The 14492-nt window shown below is 37.5% G+C and overlaps 1 protein-coding gene and 1 long non-coding RNA gene across 3 annotated transcripts in view; one reads left to right on the forward strand and one right to left on the reverse strand.

Annotated features, from left to right (window-relative positions):
- Positions 1-252: 252 nt before the first annotated feature.
- On the reverse strand, positions 253-1534 carry LOC149947670 (uncharacterized). Its single transcript, XR_016480665.1, has 3 exons — positions 1460-1534; positions 449-813; positions 253-338 (listed from the first exon to the last, which is right to left on the reverse strand). It is a non-coding gene; the product is annotated as an uncharacterized LOC149947670 (long non-coding RNA).
- A 4743-nt stretch (positions 1535-6277) lies between these two features.
- The window catches only part of LOC149947671 (uncharacterized), a 74691-nt gene continuing 66476 nt past the window's right edge, over positions 6278-14492 (forward strand). For both annotated transcript variants that reach the window (XM_090172037.1, XM_090172038.1), the window contains exon 1: positions 6278-6509. In XM_090172037.1, the coding sequence (XP_090028163.1) occupies positions 6457-6509 (53 nt within the window). In that variant the 5' untranslated portion in view covers positions 6278-6456. The remainder of the gene's footprint in view (positions 6510-14492) is intronic.

The following is a 14492-nucleotide window of genomic DNA, read 5'->3' on the forward strand; positions in this document are numbered from 1 at the left end:
TTCGCTTTAAGTAAAAAATAAGGTCCATTACTCAATTAACGCGTTTGCGTTTCGCTGCTTTATTTCTAAAACCAGGTATCTCAAAAAATTCGGTTTGAGTAAAAAATAATGACAACTAACGCGTTCGCGTTTCTCTATGTTATTTCTAAAACCAGGTACGTAAAACAATTCAGTTTCGGTATATTTTAAAATTTTACGAAAAATTATTTAATTTTTAAGAAGGTTAATTTATTTTATGTTATACGTGTAAAAATAAACGGTTGTAATCTTGATACGTGGTGTCTCGATTGGATTCAAGATGTTAGCGGGACCAATTGATGTCATGAACAAGGACGTAACTTAAATGAAATTTTTATGACCTATATTAAAGAATAATTCTCGCACATACACTTTTCGCCAAGTGACTCGGAAAAATTTGGATGGAGTTGGTCCAATCGAAAGTCCTCACCCCGAATTTGTCCTCCTTGGGTACGCCTCTGGTCATAAATCACGATGCTCTTAGGTACAACTTCGTGGACTGCAGTCATGTTAAGCTCGCAGATTCTTTTCGAATTGTATGACAATGGAGTGCACTGGGGCCAAGCTTTCAGATCTTTTCCTCTTACATCGCTTACTAGCCTTTTCACATTCTAATCTTCTTTAACTAATCTAATAATGTTCCCTTCTCTTAGTAGAATCGGCTTAGTTGTGGTAAAACGGATTAAGTAATGTACTAGTATGAGGTTTCCTCTGGTTCAATTACCGCGTGATCTTAGCTCGTCCATTGGCTTTCATCGTGGAATTGATAATGTTGCTTGTAAGAATATATATTATCTGGAAATAAGTTTATCAAATTTATAGATCCGCATACATCAACGCAAAACCCAATTTGATCACTGAGTTCCAGAAATTTATAGTAATCCATACGTGAAATGCCTAAAGCCGATATTTAAATCGTTCGAGTTCCGTGTGATAATGCAAATTTGAAAGGAAAACAAATCAATTTCTGTTCGAAACGATTCTAGCGAACGTAGGCGCCATCTATGACGCGAGCGCGGAATTTGCTTTCCGTTCTAAAGAACAAATCGATAAGACTGGTGGCGGAGCATACGTAACCAACCCAAAATGATCAATAAATGTTTAATTTAAAAACAAAAGGCAAATGTTTTTGCTTAAATTTCTAAAATTAACAATAAATATAGTTCAGCCATTTTAAATGAGTTTACCTAATTTGGTATTGTTTAATTTACTTTTACTTTTAAATTTTGAGCGGCGGAATCAATATCGATTGGTGCCCAGCGAAGGAACGTGGTATTATGTCTCAGTGAAATAAATACTATATTGCCAAAGTTTACGTTTTAGATCTAATGCCTTTACAATAAACATTAAGAGGGCTAAAATAATTAGGGTTTTATGTGTTATATTATAGGATAAACTTTTATAATGCGAATTCAAATATCTTATATTAGTGCGGTTTTACCATTTATCGCTTGAGAGAAAACAAATCTTGGATTTGAAGTATATGCTCAAAAACGTTTCTACAACTATGGAAAACTGGCTAAGCCTTGTACATACAACTAAGTTTTAAAATAAAATTATTATTTTTAGTGCCCGACGAAGACTCGTGCAATCGAGTCGAAACGTGCGTTGCGCGCAAATTAAATATTTCAAACTGTGCAATAGTGGATTTTATTTTAAAACTTACGTTTCTACAAATCACCCACATTTTCCTCTGGTGTTTGTTGTTTGATATTCACATGTTTTGATAGCCTTAGGTTCTTAAATTGACATTAAATTAAATTGGCGTATTTTCGTGATATTTTTTTTACCCAAACACGTAATGCAATTTTCGCAGGTTAAAATGATTCCCGGTAGCAAGGACCTTACGAAAATGATTTGGTACTATGTCTAAATTTGGATCACACTGGAATCAAATAATTTTGATCATATAGGAATAAAATTAAATTTCAAACATTGTAATTTGAACCAATTTGGGATATAATTTCTGAATCCATTTATTTTAAAATTATTATTATTAAGAGTTATGGTTAAAATTGAATGCTAAAAGAGACCGGATACTTCATGACTAAATTTTTTTTCAAATAAACTATGGCTTCGAAAGCTCACCTTATGTAAATATATTTTTAATAAAAACAATGTGTCGTTGACTGGATCCATAAAATATTTCTGGGATTGCGCATTTTAACCCGTAAAGAAAATTACTTGTTATTCTTAGAAAACTACTAATTAATCAGTTGATAATCACAAATAAATGCATTTGTTGTTCCTATTTGTACCTATTTTCGCTCGAATCCCAAAAATATATATTAAAATTTTAGGGAATAATTTTCAACTAAGCCTTGGCAATAAAAACGGCCAAGTTTCAAACAATATTTGAATGGCAACGCGTGATCATTATCGTAATAACTTGGCCCCTACCATCCCGGCAACTGATGCCAGACTTCCTAATGCAGTTCTATATTGATGCTTGAAATGAATACATTCATGGTACAATGTCAAACATATATAGAATCAGCATTTTCTTCAAACTTATGCCCACCAGTTCTTTCCCCGTGAAACTATAGTTTCAATAAAATTGGAATTAATATATTATCAATTTTTGAATAAATCTTTAAGGAAGCAATACTGCAATACGTATTTTCAAAGAATTTAATATATGAGAAAAGTATACATCTAGGACGAGGCAATTTTCAATTGTCGCGATTTTCCTGCCAAACCGCGGAAGCTAACACAGCATCACGCCTTGAAATTTCCCGGGTGTATCAATGTAAAACATCTTTAGAAAGACAGTATATGAACGAATTTTCAATCACTATTTGTTTTCCCAAAAATCATCGAGGGTACAGGCTTCAAGAAAAAAGCAATAGCGCTATAGGCAGTTGAATATTTCACTATAAGATACTAGCTATACACTTGTGGTATTTGAAATGAATTCGTCTATAATACAAAATTATTACAGCGTTTTCCATTTGATTACTCGAGATTCACTCCGAATCTGTCTCTGACGTCATAGATCTCGCCCGAATCGATTAGAGTAGAACCGCAAACGAAACATCCCATAAAAAAATTCCCGCGCTCGGTTGTTTTTCGTCTACTAAGTTGAATTTTCGCGTTTTGGTCTGCCATTTTGACAAAAAATCTAAAAGGAACACGCAAAAATTTGCTCCGATCTCGATCCGGTTGATCTGTCGAAATCGGCAGATCGGTTTTGGGCGAGCTCGAAGCACCCGAGAGCGTGAAATGGATCGCGCGAAACGTGATTGGAGCAGATCCGAGCACGAAAATGGAACATAAATTGTTGATCCGAGCGATCTAGCTAGCGCGGTTTCAGTTTCAAATACTTAGTCAGTACGTGTGTAGTCATTAACTTTTAGACTCGATGTCACGTTAGTTGGACGCGATATTGCATCGAAAACTTAATCTAAGACGGGGGAAACCTCAAGCAGTCGACGGAGGTCGTCTCGGACACCGCGCGCGCTGGGAGAGATGAGACTATTCCAGCTTCAATTACCCGCGAGATAAATGGAGAGAGAATCTCGTTCGAAAGGTCCATAATTACCGGAGAGGAGGCGGAGATATCCCCGCTTTGATTGATGGTCACCTTTGGCCGAGAGTCGCCCGTCTTCGGTAGATTACTCGGGACGATAGCCCCTTACCTATATAAAGAAAGAAGTCTCGGACTGTTGACATTGCTCCGCGGATGACACCGAAAGGAAACCTTACGGTCCATCGGGAAGACTATAAAGAAAGGTAAGATGGGGTGGCGGAGTGGTTAGCGCTTTCCCGTCTCAGCTTGTGGTACTGGGTGAAAACGTGGAACAACCTCTCCAGACTCCAGCGTTGAGTTTGCGAGTTCTCTCCCCTCTGGTCAAAGGGGTTTTACACCCCGGCTCTGCGATTTCCCCTTTCCTTAAACACGTGTTGAGGTTAACGGTAGTAGTGAGTGTATGGAGAAGTTGACTCGCGTGGCATGAAGGGCTTGTCACCGCCATTCTACGCGTTGTAATCTGGCCGTCTGATTTAAAGGCATTCAAAGGTGATTTGGGCCTTAAGTATTAGCTCAGCTGATTATTAAAATAAGCTTACCACGACCATGCATCGTTTCTTCCGATTAACTACCCTTACAATTTTGACTTTAACTTTTGTCTCGTGATGTTAAGTATTATTACAAACAGTTAATTATAAATATTGTTTCGAAAAAAGCATTCAAAGGTGATTTGGGCCTTAAGTATTAGCTCAGCTGATTATTAAAATAAGCTTACCACGACCATGCATCGTTTCTTCCGATTAACTACCCTTACAATTTTGACTTTAACTTTTGTCTCGTGATGTTAAGTATTATTACAAACAGTTAATTATAAATATTGTTTCGAAAAAAGCATTCAAAGGTGATTTGGGCCTTAAGTATTAGCTCAGCTGATTATTAAAATAAGCTTACCACGACCATGCATCGTTTCTTCCGATTAACTACCCTTACAATTTTGACTTTAACTTTTGTCTCGTGATGTTAAGTATTATTACAAACAGTTAATTATAAATATTGTTTCGAAAAAAGCATTCAAAGGTGATTTGGGCCTTAAGTATTAGCTCAGCTGATTATTAAATTAAGCTTACCACGACCATGCATCGTTTCTTCCGATTAACTACCCTTACAATTTTGACTTTAACTTTTGTCTCGTGATGTTAAGTATTATTACAAACAGTTAATTATAAATATTTTTTCAAATTTGAATTTTGGTAAAGTGTTATAGGCGATAGTAGCTGGTTAACTTACTTCGCTAAATAGAAATAGACGGATTTAGCAGAAGACAAATGAAAATTTAATTTAAGGCGTGATCGGTCTCTTTAGATGGTAAGGGGTCTTCCAGTCTATTTTCTTGATTTAGCTTCTAAGGTGGCTGAAAATGGGGGATTCAGGAAATAGAGTGCTCGGCTAGAAGAGCGATCTCTTTAACAGGAAACTAGCCCAAGTCAACAAGTTTCCAAGTGTTTGTTCGCGCTAACGTACAAAGGATTTTTTTCGAAGAACATGGAATTTTAATTATTTTTTCTCTCGTTTTATTTTACCTGGGTTTTCTAAAGGAGGGTAACAAATATTTACGTTTGACGTTCGCGTTTTATTGTCCTCTTTCGTAAAACCTAACTAGGAGTGGATTCGAGCAAATTTGTAAACAATTTAATGCGAGGGGTCCGACAGTCGTACAAACATCGTACACTCTAAAGAAAAATTATTTTAGAAATCTTCAAATCAACTTGAAAATCTCGAACTCTGGCGAAAATCAGTTCCAAGCTCTCGAAATCCACCTAAAAACAGTTTCTGATTTCTGAAATCACTTTGAGATTCAAAATCTCGTGCGATTAATTTAATTTTAAATGTCAGACCCCTCAATCTAATGTCACCGATTACCACTTTTTAATTTAATTCCGACATAATTCAACACAAAATTACAACTTTTCTATTGAATTCCGTCGTAATTCGATATAAATTACGACTTTTTTAATTTAATTCCGACATAGTTCAACACAAAATTACCACTTTTCTATTGAATTCCGTCGTAATTCGATATAAATTACGACTTTTTAATTTAATTCCGACATAATTCAACACAAAATTACCACTTTTCTATTGAATTCCGTCGTAATTCGATATAAATTACGACTTTTTTAATTTAATTGTTGTATTGAATTCATATACAACAAAATGTAAATCTTTTATTGCAAAAATTAAATAAAATTTCGAATGAATTTACTGGAACAATTCGTCCACGTATTTTTGGGAAGCAAATGTCGTAATCAGTTCAATGTTTTGGATGAATACATGCGGTAGGCGTTACCATCACGTTGGGATAGGAAAAACCAAAAATGTAGCTCCGTGTTTTAGGTGAAATTGAAAGTGGGTGGAGCAATATTAATATAACCAATCACTCATTTCTTTCACTGAACGCGTTTACCGTTCGACCCGCAATATTTAGTATATGCCGGCAAATATTTTGCCCTTTACATATTTAGGTACTAAACATATCGATTCGCGAAATCGAACAACGAGAAACCCCGGCTTGGGAAATGCTCGAATCAAATATGCAGTAGAAGGGAAGAAAGGGAATCCAGTTCTCGAAGAGCGCGCGCCGGCAAGAGATCAAGGGGGCCACGCCGTTTCAGTTGAACCCGTTGACAGATGGCGCCCCGCGGGAAAGTTTGTTTCAAAGTCCGGCGAGCTGAGAAATGCCCGGGAAGAGTCCGGTGCCGGCGGAGAGAGGCAGCGCGCGCCATTCGATCAAACGCTTTCGAGCATGACGTCCAATTCTCAGATTGGCGGATGTGGCTAACCGCCAAACAACGGTGACGCTCGCTTCATAAAGAATTCATCACGCGCGCTTTGGCCGAACCGTTCTCCCGACGAAATACTTTCATTTCGGGTTTCTAATTCGGACGAGTTTCTCCGAGCACGCCGTCGAAATGCCGTATCTGTACGTGGAAACGGCTGGATATCATTTGTGCAAAGGTGACAGGTACGTCAAAGTTTTTCCAGTTGTTCGCGTGGAAACCACCCTTATCGACAAAATACCCTCGCGATACGTTTCAATAATTCACGGAATTCAATCAGTCTATACGCTACAATATTCAAATATACCCCTTATTTTAATTCTTGTAGTTCCGAAAATATCACCCTACGAAATTTCCTATCTTGGAACGAACCGCCCTCTTAATGATTAGTCAGATCATAAATTAAAAGGGTTAAAAAGAGCCACCTATGGACTGCGATGCAAATAATGGTAAAACACGAGAAAAGGTAGAAAATTCCATCATGAAAAGTGATAAAAAAGCTAAACCTTAAACAAATTTTAAAACTTACTTCGAGGGCAAAATAAAGACGCGAAACTCGGATCAAAGAGAGCTTCGAGTCAAAAATTAATTATAAATTAAATAAAATAGCGATATTTTCGAACGATTGACCAGTTTCTACCTATTTGGGGAAATCGCGTAAGTTTTTTTAATTCCTATAAATTCGTTTAGTATTAGTTTTTTTGCCCCTTTTCGCGATGGACTTTTCTACCTTTTCGAGTGATTGGGCATTCTTTTCATAAAATATTAAAAATATTAGTACGAGGAATATTTTCAATTTTTATCGTGATTGTAAAATAACTGTGGTCAATCTTTGTTTGGATTAATAGAAAATACGGGGTGACCCAACAACATAAAACAATTGAAAACTTTTAACTAAATCTCTCTGATTGTTAAGGGTGTTGTTTTAAGACCTTCGTCAGCCCTGGGCACTAAGACTTTTGTAGGCCCTTTTTCCAAGAAACAATGTATTAAATTGAATTTTTTCATACTCATAGCTTTTCTTAGGCCCATTCGAACTGTCGTAACCCCCTTTAAAACTTCGTAGGACCTAGGCACAGTGCCCATTGTGCCCATTGTATAAAACTGCCCTGGTTGGGAAGACCGTGGTCGTCTTGAATTCCAGGCTCAGTGCCACAGTTAAGTTTTGCAATACTTAATTAAAAGTTAATTGGTGATGATGAATGAAACTGCTTTTGATCAAAAGAAATTAGTTGCGAATCACGTCGTTAAACCTCATTAACAATTCAACTCAAAATTTTCAAAACATTTTTAAACGCTAGAAAAAGTTTGATCTACATGTAAATCATTTTTTTCGCGTGTAAATGTAAAATTAAATGACAAACATATTGAAATCATAATATGAAATAGCATTTTATTTTGGAATAATGATTTTTTTTAGGTAATTTACCTGTTTACTTTTTCACATACGAAATGTGGATTTAGTATCCCACGTGTTTTTAAATGAGCTCAAAATAGGAGTACATTTTCTTCTGTTTAATAAGGTTCCATCTAAAATGACTTTGTCAAAAGTGGGAGTGAGACTACGTTGTTAGCCTTGTTTGGGTGTTGGCTTATTCCCTTCGAAATCTTATACGGGCCACCACTAAACAAAATAATCAATTTCCAGCAGAACCTGAAAGGCAGCGTGTAGGCCGACCGATAATAATCAAATGCCAAAGAGCGTGCTTTTTTCCGTTTGGTGTTTGGCCCTTATTGGCCCGCTGGAATGAGGTTAGTTTTTGTAGGCGCTATAGCGTCTCTATAATTTAAAATGATGTATAAAAGATATAAACCAACACCGGGCCTTGGAGGAAGTTGGCAGCGATATTTTTATGTTTACGTAAAAATTTCAACTTCCTCGCCATTTTCCGCATATACTCAAACGCAACGTAAAAATGTTATTGCGGGCTTGTAGCGTTTGTTTATTTCGTACCTCTACCGGTCACGCAAGTTGGCTAAGACTCGTTAGGCTATTTTATAGTACTGTTATCTTTCAGCCCTCTGTACGATACGATTTAATGGAGTATCAGTATGCGATTCTTTAAGAAATAAAAACGAGCAACGATTTGGGCGAAATGACGCGTTACTTCGACCGATAAGGCCTTCCAGGCGATTGTACCACTTAAACCTTTGTTTTATTTAGTTTTTCATACTCCCGGTTTAACGGTGGCTCTCATCAATTATGCAATTCTTTCGCCAGGAGGTATGTCTAGTCATTAGGAAATTGAAAATAAATTGGTACATCTAAGCCTTCATAGGTTTAAGATTGTAAGACTTGGCATGTCTTGGTCTATTGCCTATGCATCAGGAAATTGAAATGGAACGGCTCATCCGCGTGTTCAAAGTATAGATTTAGGATTTGTAAGACTTGGCATGTCTTGGTCTATTTCCTATGCATTAGGAAATTGAAAGGGAAAGGCTCATCCGCGTGTTCTAAGTATAGATTTAGGATTTGTAAGACTTGGCATGTCTTGGTCTATTACCTATGCATTAGGAAATTGAAAGGGAACCGGTCATCCGCGTTTTAAAAGTTTAGATTTTGGATTGTAAGATTTGGCATGTCTTGGTCTATTTCTTATGCCTTAGGAAATTGAAAGGGAACCGGTCATCCGCGTGTTCAAAGTTTAGATTTTGGATTGTAAGACTTGGCATGTCTTGGTCTATTTCCTATGCATCAGGAAATTGAAAAGGAACCGGTCATCCGCGTTTTAAAAGTTTAGATTTTGGATTGTAAGATTTGGCATGTCTTGATCTATTTCCTATGCATTAGGAAATTGAAAGGGAACCGGTCATCCGCGTGTTCAAAGTTTAGATTTTGGATTGTAAGACTTGGCATGTCTTGGTCTATTTCCTATGCATTAGGAAATTGAAAGGGAACCGGTCATCCGCGTGTTCAAAGTTTAGATTTTGGATTGTAAGATTTGGCATGTCTTGGTCTATTTCCTATGCATTAGGAAATTGAAAGGGAACCGGTCATCCGCGTTTTCAAAGTTTAGATTTTGGATTGTAAGATTTGGCATGTCTTGGTCTATTTCCTATGCATTAGGAAATTGAAAGGGAACCGGTCATCCGCGTTTTCAAAGTTTAGATTTTGGACTGTAAGATTTGGCAAGTCTTGGTCTATTTCCTATGCATTAGGAAATTGAAAGGGAACCGATCATCCGCGTGTTCAAAGTTTAGATTTTGGATTGTAAGACTTGGCATGTCTTGGTCTATTGCCTATGCATTAGGAAATTGAAAGGGAACCGGTCATCCGCGTTTTAAAAGTTTTGATTTTGGATTGTAAGACTTGGCATGTCTTGGTCTATTTCCTATGCATTAGGAAATTGAAAGGGAACCGGTCATCCGCGTTTTAAAAGTTTCGATTTAGGATTGTAAGATTTGGCATGTCTTGGTCTATTTCCTATGCATTAGGAAATTGAAAGGGAACCGGTCATCCGAGTTTTCAAAGTTTAGATTTAGGATTTGTAAGACTTGGCATGTCTTGGTCTATTTCCTATGCATTAGGAAATTTAAAGGGAACCGGTCATCCGCGTGTTCAAAGTTTAGATTTTGGATTGTAAGACTTGGCAAGTCTTGGTCTATTTCCTATGCATTAGGAAATTGAAAGGGAACCGGTCATCCGCGTGTTCAAAGTTTAGATTTTGGATTGTAAGACTTGGCATGTCTTGGTCTATTTCCTATGCATCAGGAAATTGAAAAGGAACCGGTCATCCGCGTTTTAAAAGTTTAGATTTTGGATTGTAAGATTTGGCATGTCTTGATCTATTTCCTATGCATTAGGAAATTGAAAGGGAACCGGTCATCCGCGTGTTCAAAGTTTAGATTTTGGATTGTAAGACTTGGCATGTCTTGGTCTATTTCCTATGCATTAGGAAATTGAAAGGGAACCGGTCATCCGCGTGTTCAAAGTTTAGATTTTGGATTGTAAGACTTGGCATGTCTTGGTCTATTGCCTATGCATTTGGATATTGAAAGGGAACCGGTCATCCGCGTTTTAAAAGTTTAGATTTTGGATTATAAGATTTGGCATGTCTTGGTCTATTTCCTATGCATTAGGAAATTGAAAGGGAACCGGTCATCCACGTTTTCAAAGTTTAGATTTTGGATTGTAAGATTTGGCATGTCTTGGTCTATTTCCTATGCATTAGGAAATTGAAAGGGAACCGGTCATCCACGTTTTCAAAGTTTAGATTTTGGATTGTAAGATTTGGCATGTCTTGGTCTATTTCCTATGCATTAGGAAATTGAAAGGGAACCGGTCATCCGCGTGTTCAAAGTTTAGATTTTGGATTGTAAGACTTGGCATGTCTTGGTCTATTTCCTATGCATTAGGAAATTGAAAGGGAACCGGTCATCCGCGTGTTCAAAGTTTAGATTTTGGATTGTAATATTTGGCATGTCTTGGTCTATTTCCTATGCATTAGGAAATTGAAAGGGAACCGGTCATCCGCGTTTTAAAAGTTTCGATTTAGGATTGTAAGACTTGGCATGTCTTGGTCTATTTCCTATGCATTAGGAAATTGAAAGGGAACCGGTCATCCGCGTTTTCAAAGTTTAGATTTTGGATTGTAAGATTTGGCATGTCTTGGTCTATTTCCTATGCATTAGGAAATTGAAAGGGAACCGGTCATCCGCGTGTTCAAAGTTAAGATTTTGGATTGTAAAACTTGGCATGTCTTGGTCTATTGCCTATGCATTTGGATATTGAAAAGGAACCGGTCATCCGCGTTTTCAAAATTTAGATTTAGGATTGTATGATTTGGCATGTCTTGGTCTATTTCCTATGCATTAGGAAATTGAAAGGGAACCGGTCATCCGCGTGTTCAAAGTTTAGATTTTGGATTGTAAGATTTGGCATGTCTTGGTCTATTTCCTGTGCATTTGGTATGTCTAATCATTAGAAAATTTAATTGGACCGGAGATTGTCACGTTAAAATTATATATGGAACCAAATTTGAATTTTTTTGTATAATATTGATAAGTTCAATTTTCGTTTTAGTTTCGCGACTTTCTTCAAAGAGATCTGATTCCCCGAAAAGGTTAATTACGTCCCCAGATCCCAGAGGTTGGGAAGCGGGCTCCCATAAGTGGTTTCCCTCTAGCGTAGATCATGTCCGGGCTCCTCTTCCTTATTGTATTTTACCCTTTTGACTGTTTATCTCAAAAGTACCGTGCCGATAGTCTAGTCGTTAAAGGGTCGTAAAAAGACCCCGATTGCTATTTTAGAGATTTTTCGTTTATTGTATAGAATTGGTGACCTTGTTTTGAAACATTTTTGTGGGGAATATTTTTGGGGAATTATTGTATTTTGGTGGGTTAGGGAATAATTCGGGATAGCCGCTAAGCCAAGTGTCAGGTAATGAAAAATAAGCCATAAAAAACTTTCCAAATATTCGTAGTGTCTAACGTAAATTTAAACTAATTGTCACATAAAATCAAAATTGCATTAATATTTGGGTTCTCCACCCATGATCAGCGATGGTGTAGCTTACAGATTACCTACACGTGATCTCGAAGATCCCGGATGTCCGGGGACATCAAAACCAGGGAAGGGAGTGCAAAAAGTCAGATTCAGATGAGTTCCGAGAGTGTGAGATCAACAGAGTATCCGGGTTTGGACACCGAACTCTTTCCTCAGTGCGCTGATAATCAACATAGTTCGTGCTTTGAGCGAATCCAAGTCGTGTTTTGGTCAAAATCGTCTTCTAGTCTTCCTCTGTGGCCAACTTCGCTTACTCTTCAATTTCCGTTTCCGGAGGTTACATCTTAGCGTCGGGTTTTATTTTGATTTGGGAAGGGTGTTGCTACTTTGATATGGGGATTGTCGGCAAATTAATAGAATTTATATTAAAATGACCATTGGCACGGTATCTGTTTCGATCATTTAAAATCATACCCCCAGTTTTTAAGTTTCCGGGAGCTCCGAGATCCTTGTTTTGGTTCATGCTAGAGGGATACCCAAATCTTATAAAAATTAGCGTGACATTTAGCGTGTAAGATTTGAAATGTCTTGGTCCATTGCCTGTGCATTTAGTTAGTCTAATAATTAGGAAATTGGAAGGGAACGGGTCATGGGCGTGTTCAAAGTATAGACTTAGGATTGTATGATTTGGAATGTCTTGGTCCATTGCCTGTGCATTTAGTAAGTCTAATAATTAGGAAATTGGAAGGGAACGGGTCATTGGCGTGTTCAAAGTATAGACTTAGGATTGTATGATTTGGAATGTCTTGGTCCATTGCCTGTGCATTTAGTAAGTCTAATAATTAGGAAATTGGAAGGGAACGGGTCATTGGCGTGTTCAAAGTATAGACTTAGGATTGTATGATTTGGAATGTCTTGGTCCATTGCCTGTGCATTTAGTAAGTCTAATAATTAGGAAATTGGAAGGGAACGGGTCATTGGCGTGTTCAAAGTATAGACTTAGGATTGTATGATTTGGAATGTCTTGGTCCATTGCCTGTGCATTTAGTAAGTCTAATAATTAGGAAATTGGAAGGGAACGGGTCATTTGCGTGTTCAAAGTACAGACTTAGGATTGTATGATTTGGAATGTCTTGGTCCATTGCCTGCGCATTTAGTAAGTCTAATAATTAGGAAAATGGAAGGGAACGGGTCATTGGCGTGTTCAAAGTATAGACTTAGGATTGTATGATTTGGAATGTCTTGGTCCATTGCCTGTGCATTTAGTAAGTCTAATAATTAGGAAATTGGAAGGGAACGGGTCATTGGCGTATTCAAAGTATAGACTTAGGATTGTATGATTTGGAATGTCTTGGTCCATTGCCTGTGCATTTAGTAAGTCTAATAATTAGGAAATTGGAAGGGAACGGGTCATTGGCGTGTTCAAAGTATAGACTTAGGATTGTATGATTTGGAATGTCTTGGTCCATTGCCTGCGCATTTAGTAAGTCTAATAATTAGGAAATTGGAAGGGAACGGGTCATTGGCGTGTTCAAAGTATAGACTTAGGATTGTATGATTTGGAATGTCTTGGTCCATTGCCTGTGCATTTAGTAAGTCTAATAATTAGGAAATTGGAAGGGAACGGGTGATTGGCGTGTTCAAAGTATAGACTTAGGATTGTATGATTTGGAATGTCTTGGTCCATTGCCTGTGCATTTAGTAAGTCTAATAATTAGGAAATTGGAAGGGAACGGGTCATTGGCGAGTTCAAAGTATAGACTTAGGATTGTAGGATTTGGAATGTCTTGTCCCATTGCCTGTGCATTTAGTATGTCTAATAATTAGGAAATTGAAAGGGAACGGGTCATTGCCGTGTTCGAAGTATAGACTTAGGATTGTACGATTTGGAATGTCTTTTTGCACAGCCATCTGACGAAAGTAAAAAAAATAAAAGTACTGATTTATCAACAAGTACTTTGTTATATAATTTGTGGTACGTCAAGAAAACGACGTAGGTGAAGGGAGATAAAGTTGGGCCCAGATGCCCAGAAATCGGGACTGACAATTTCAGGCCTTGACGCTTAATATACCCGATGACGTAGACATAAATATTTCCATATGTACAGGGCATTTATTCCCAAAATGAACGGATAACATACAGAAATTTCCTCGTACAGAAATGCTGGGAAATACTATGTTCTAATAAATTAAACATTCTTGGAATATTTTTACGGGGGCGAAAGAAGGTGAAATTTTTTTAACACTCCATTAAATTTCAATTATTAAAAGGACGAATGAAAAGTAATATATAGAAATATAAATCCGTAAGTCTCGAATTTGCCGGAGGTTTTCGTCCTGGCTCTCCGTGGAACAATGTACTGACCAGGTAGAGGGATCGATCCAAAGGCACGAAGCCAAAAATAAAACTCAATTATTATCCAGCAGAATATAACAAAGAAATTCCCGGCGGAGCCCAAATTTGGTTATAACTTGGCTAAATAAATTATTGATCGGCTGAGGACGAAGCCTACCAGTTGCTTTGTACCTCTCTCTGGCGACTCGACCCCGGAATGTTAGCCGAGATAACTCTCCCCATTTCCTCCAGCTTTTTGCTCCACCTTCGCTATAGTTTCGTTAGAAAGTTCTCCCTTAAAAAATTACTTTCCCCGCTTCTTGAAATACCGCAAATTCTTAATCTGCACTTTTTTTTTCTGCCGGGGATCTTTATTTCCGAGAATTC

Source organism: Leiobunum rupestre, chromosome 4 (assembly GCF_980474605.1).
Source record: "Leiobunum rupestre chromosome 4, qqLeiRupe1.1.hap1, whole genome shotgun sequence".
Taxonomy (NCBI): Eukaryota; Metazoa; Arthropoda; class Arachnida; order Opiliones; family Sclerosomatidae; genus Leiobunum; species Leiobunum rupestre.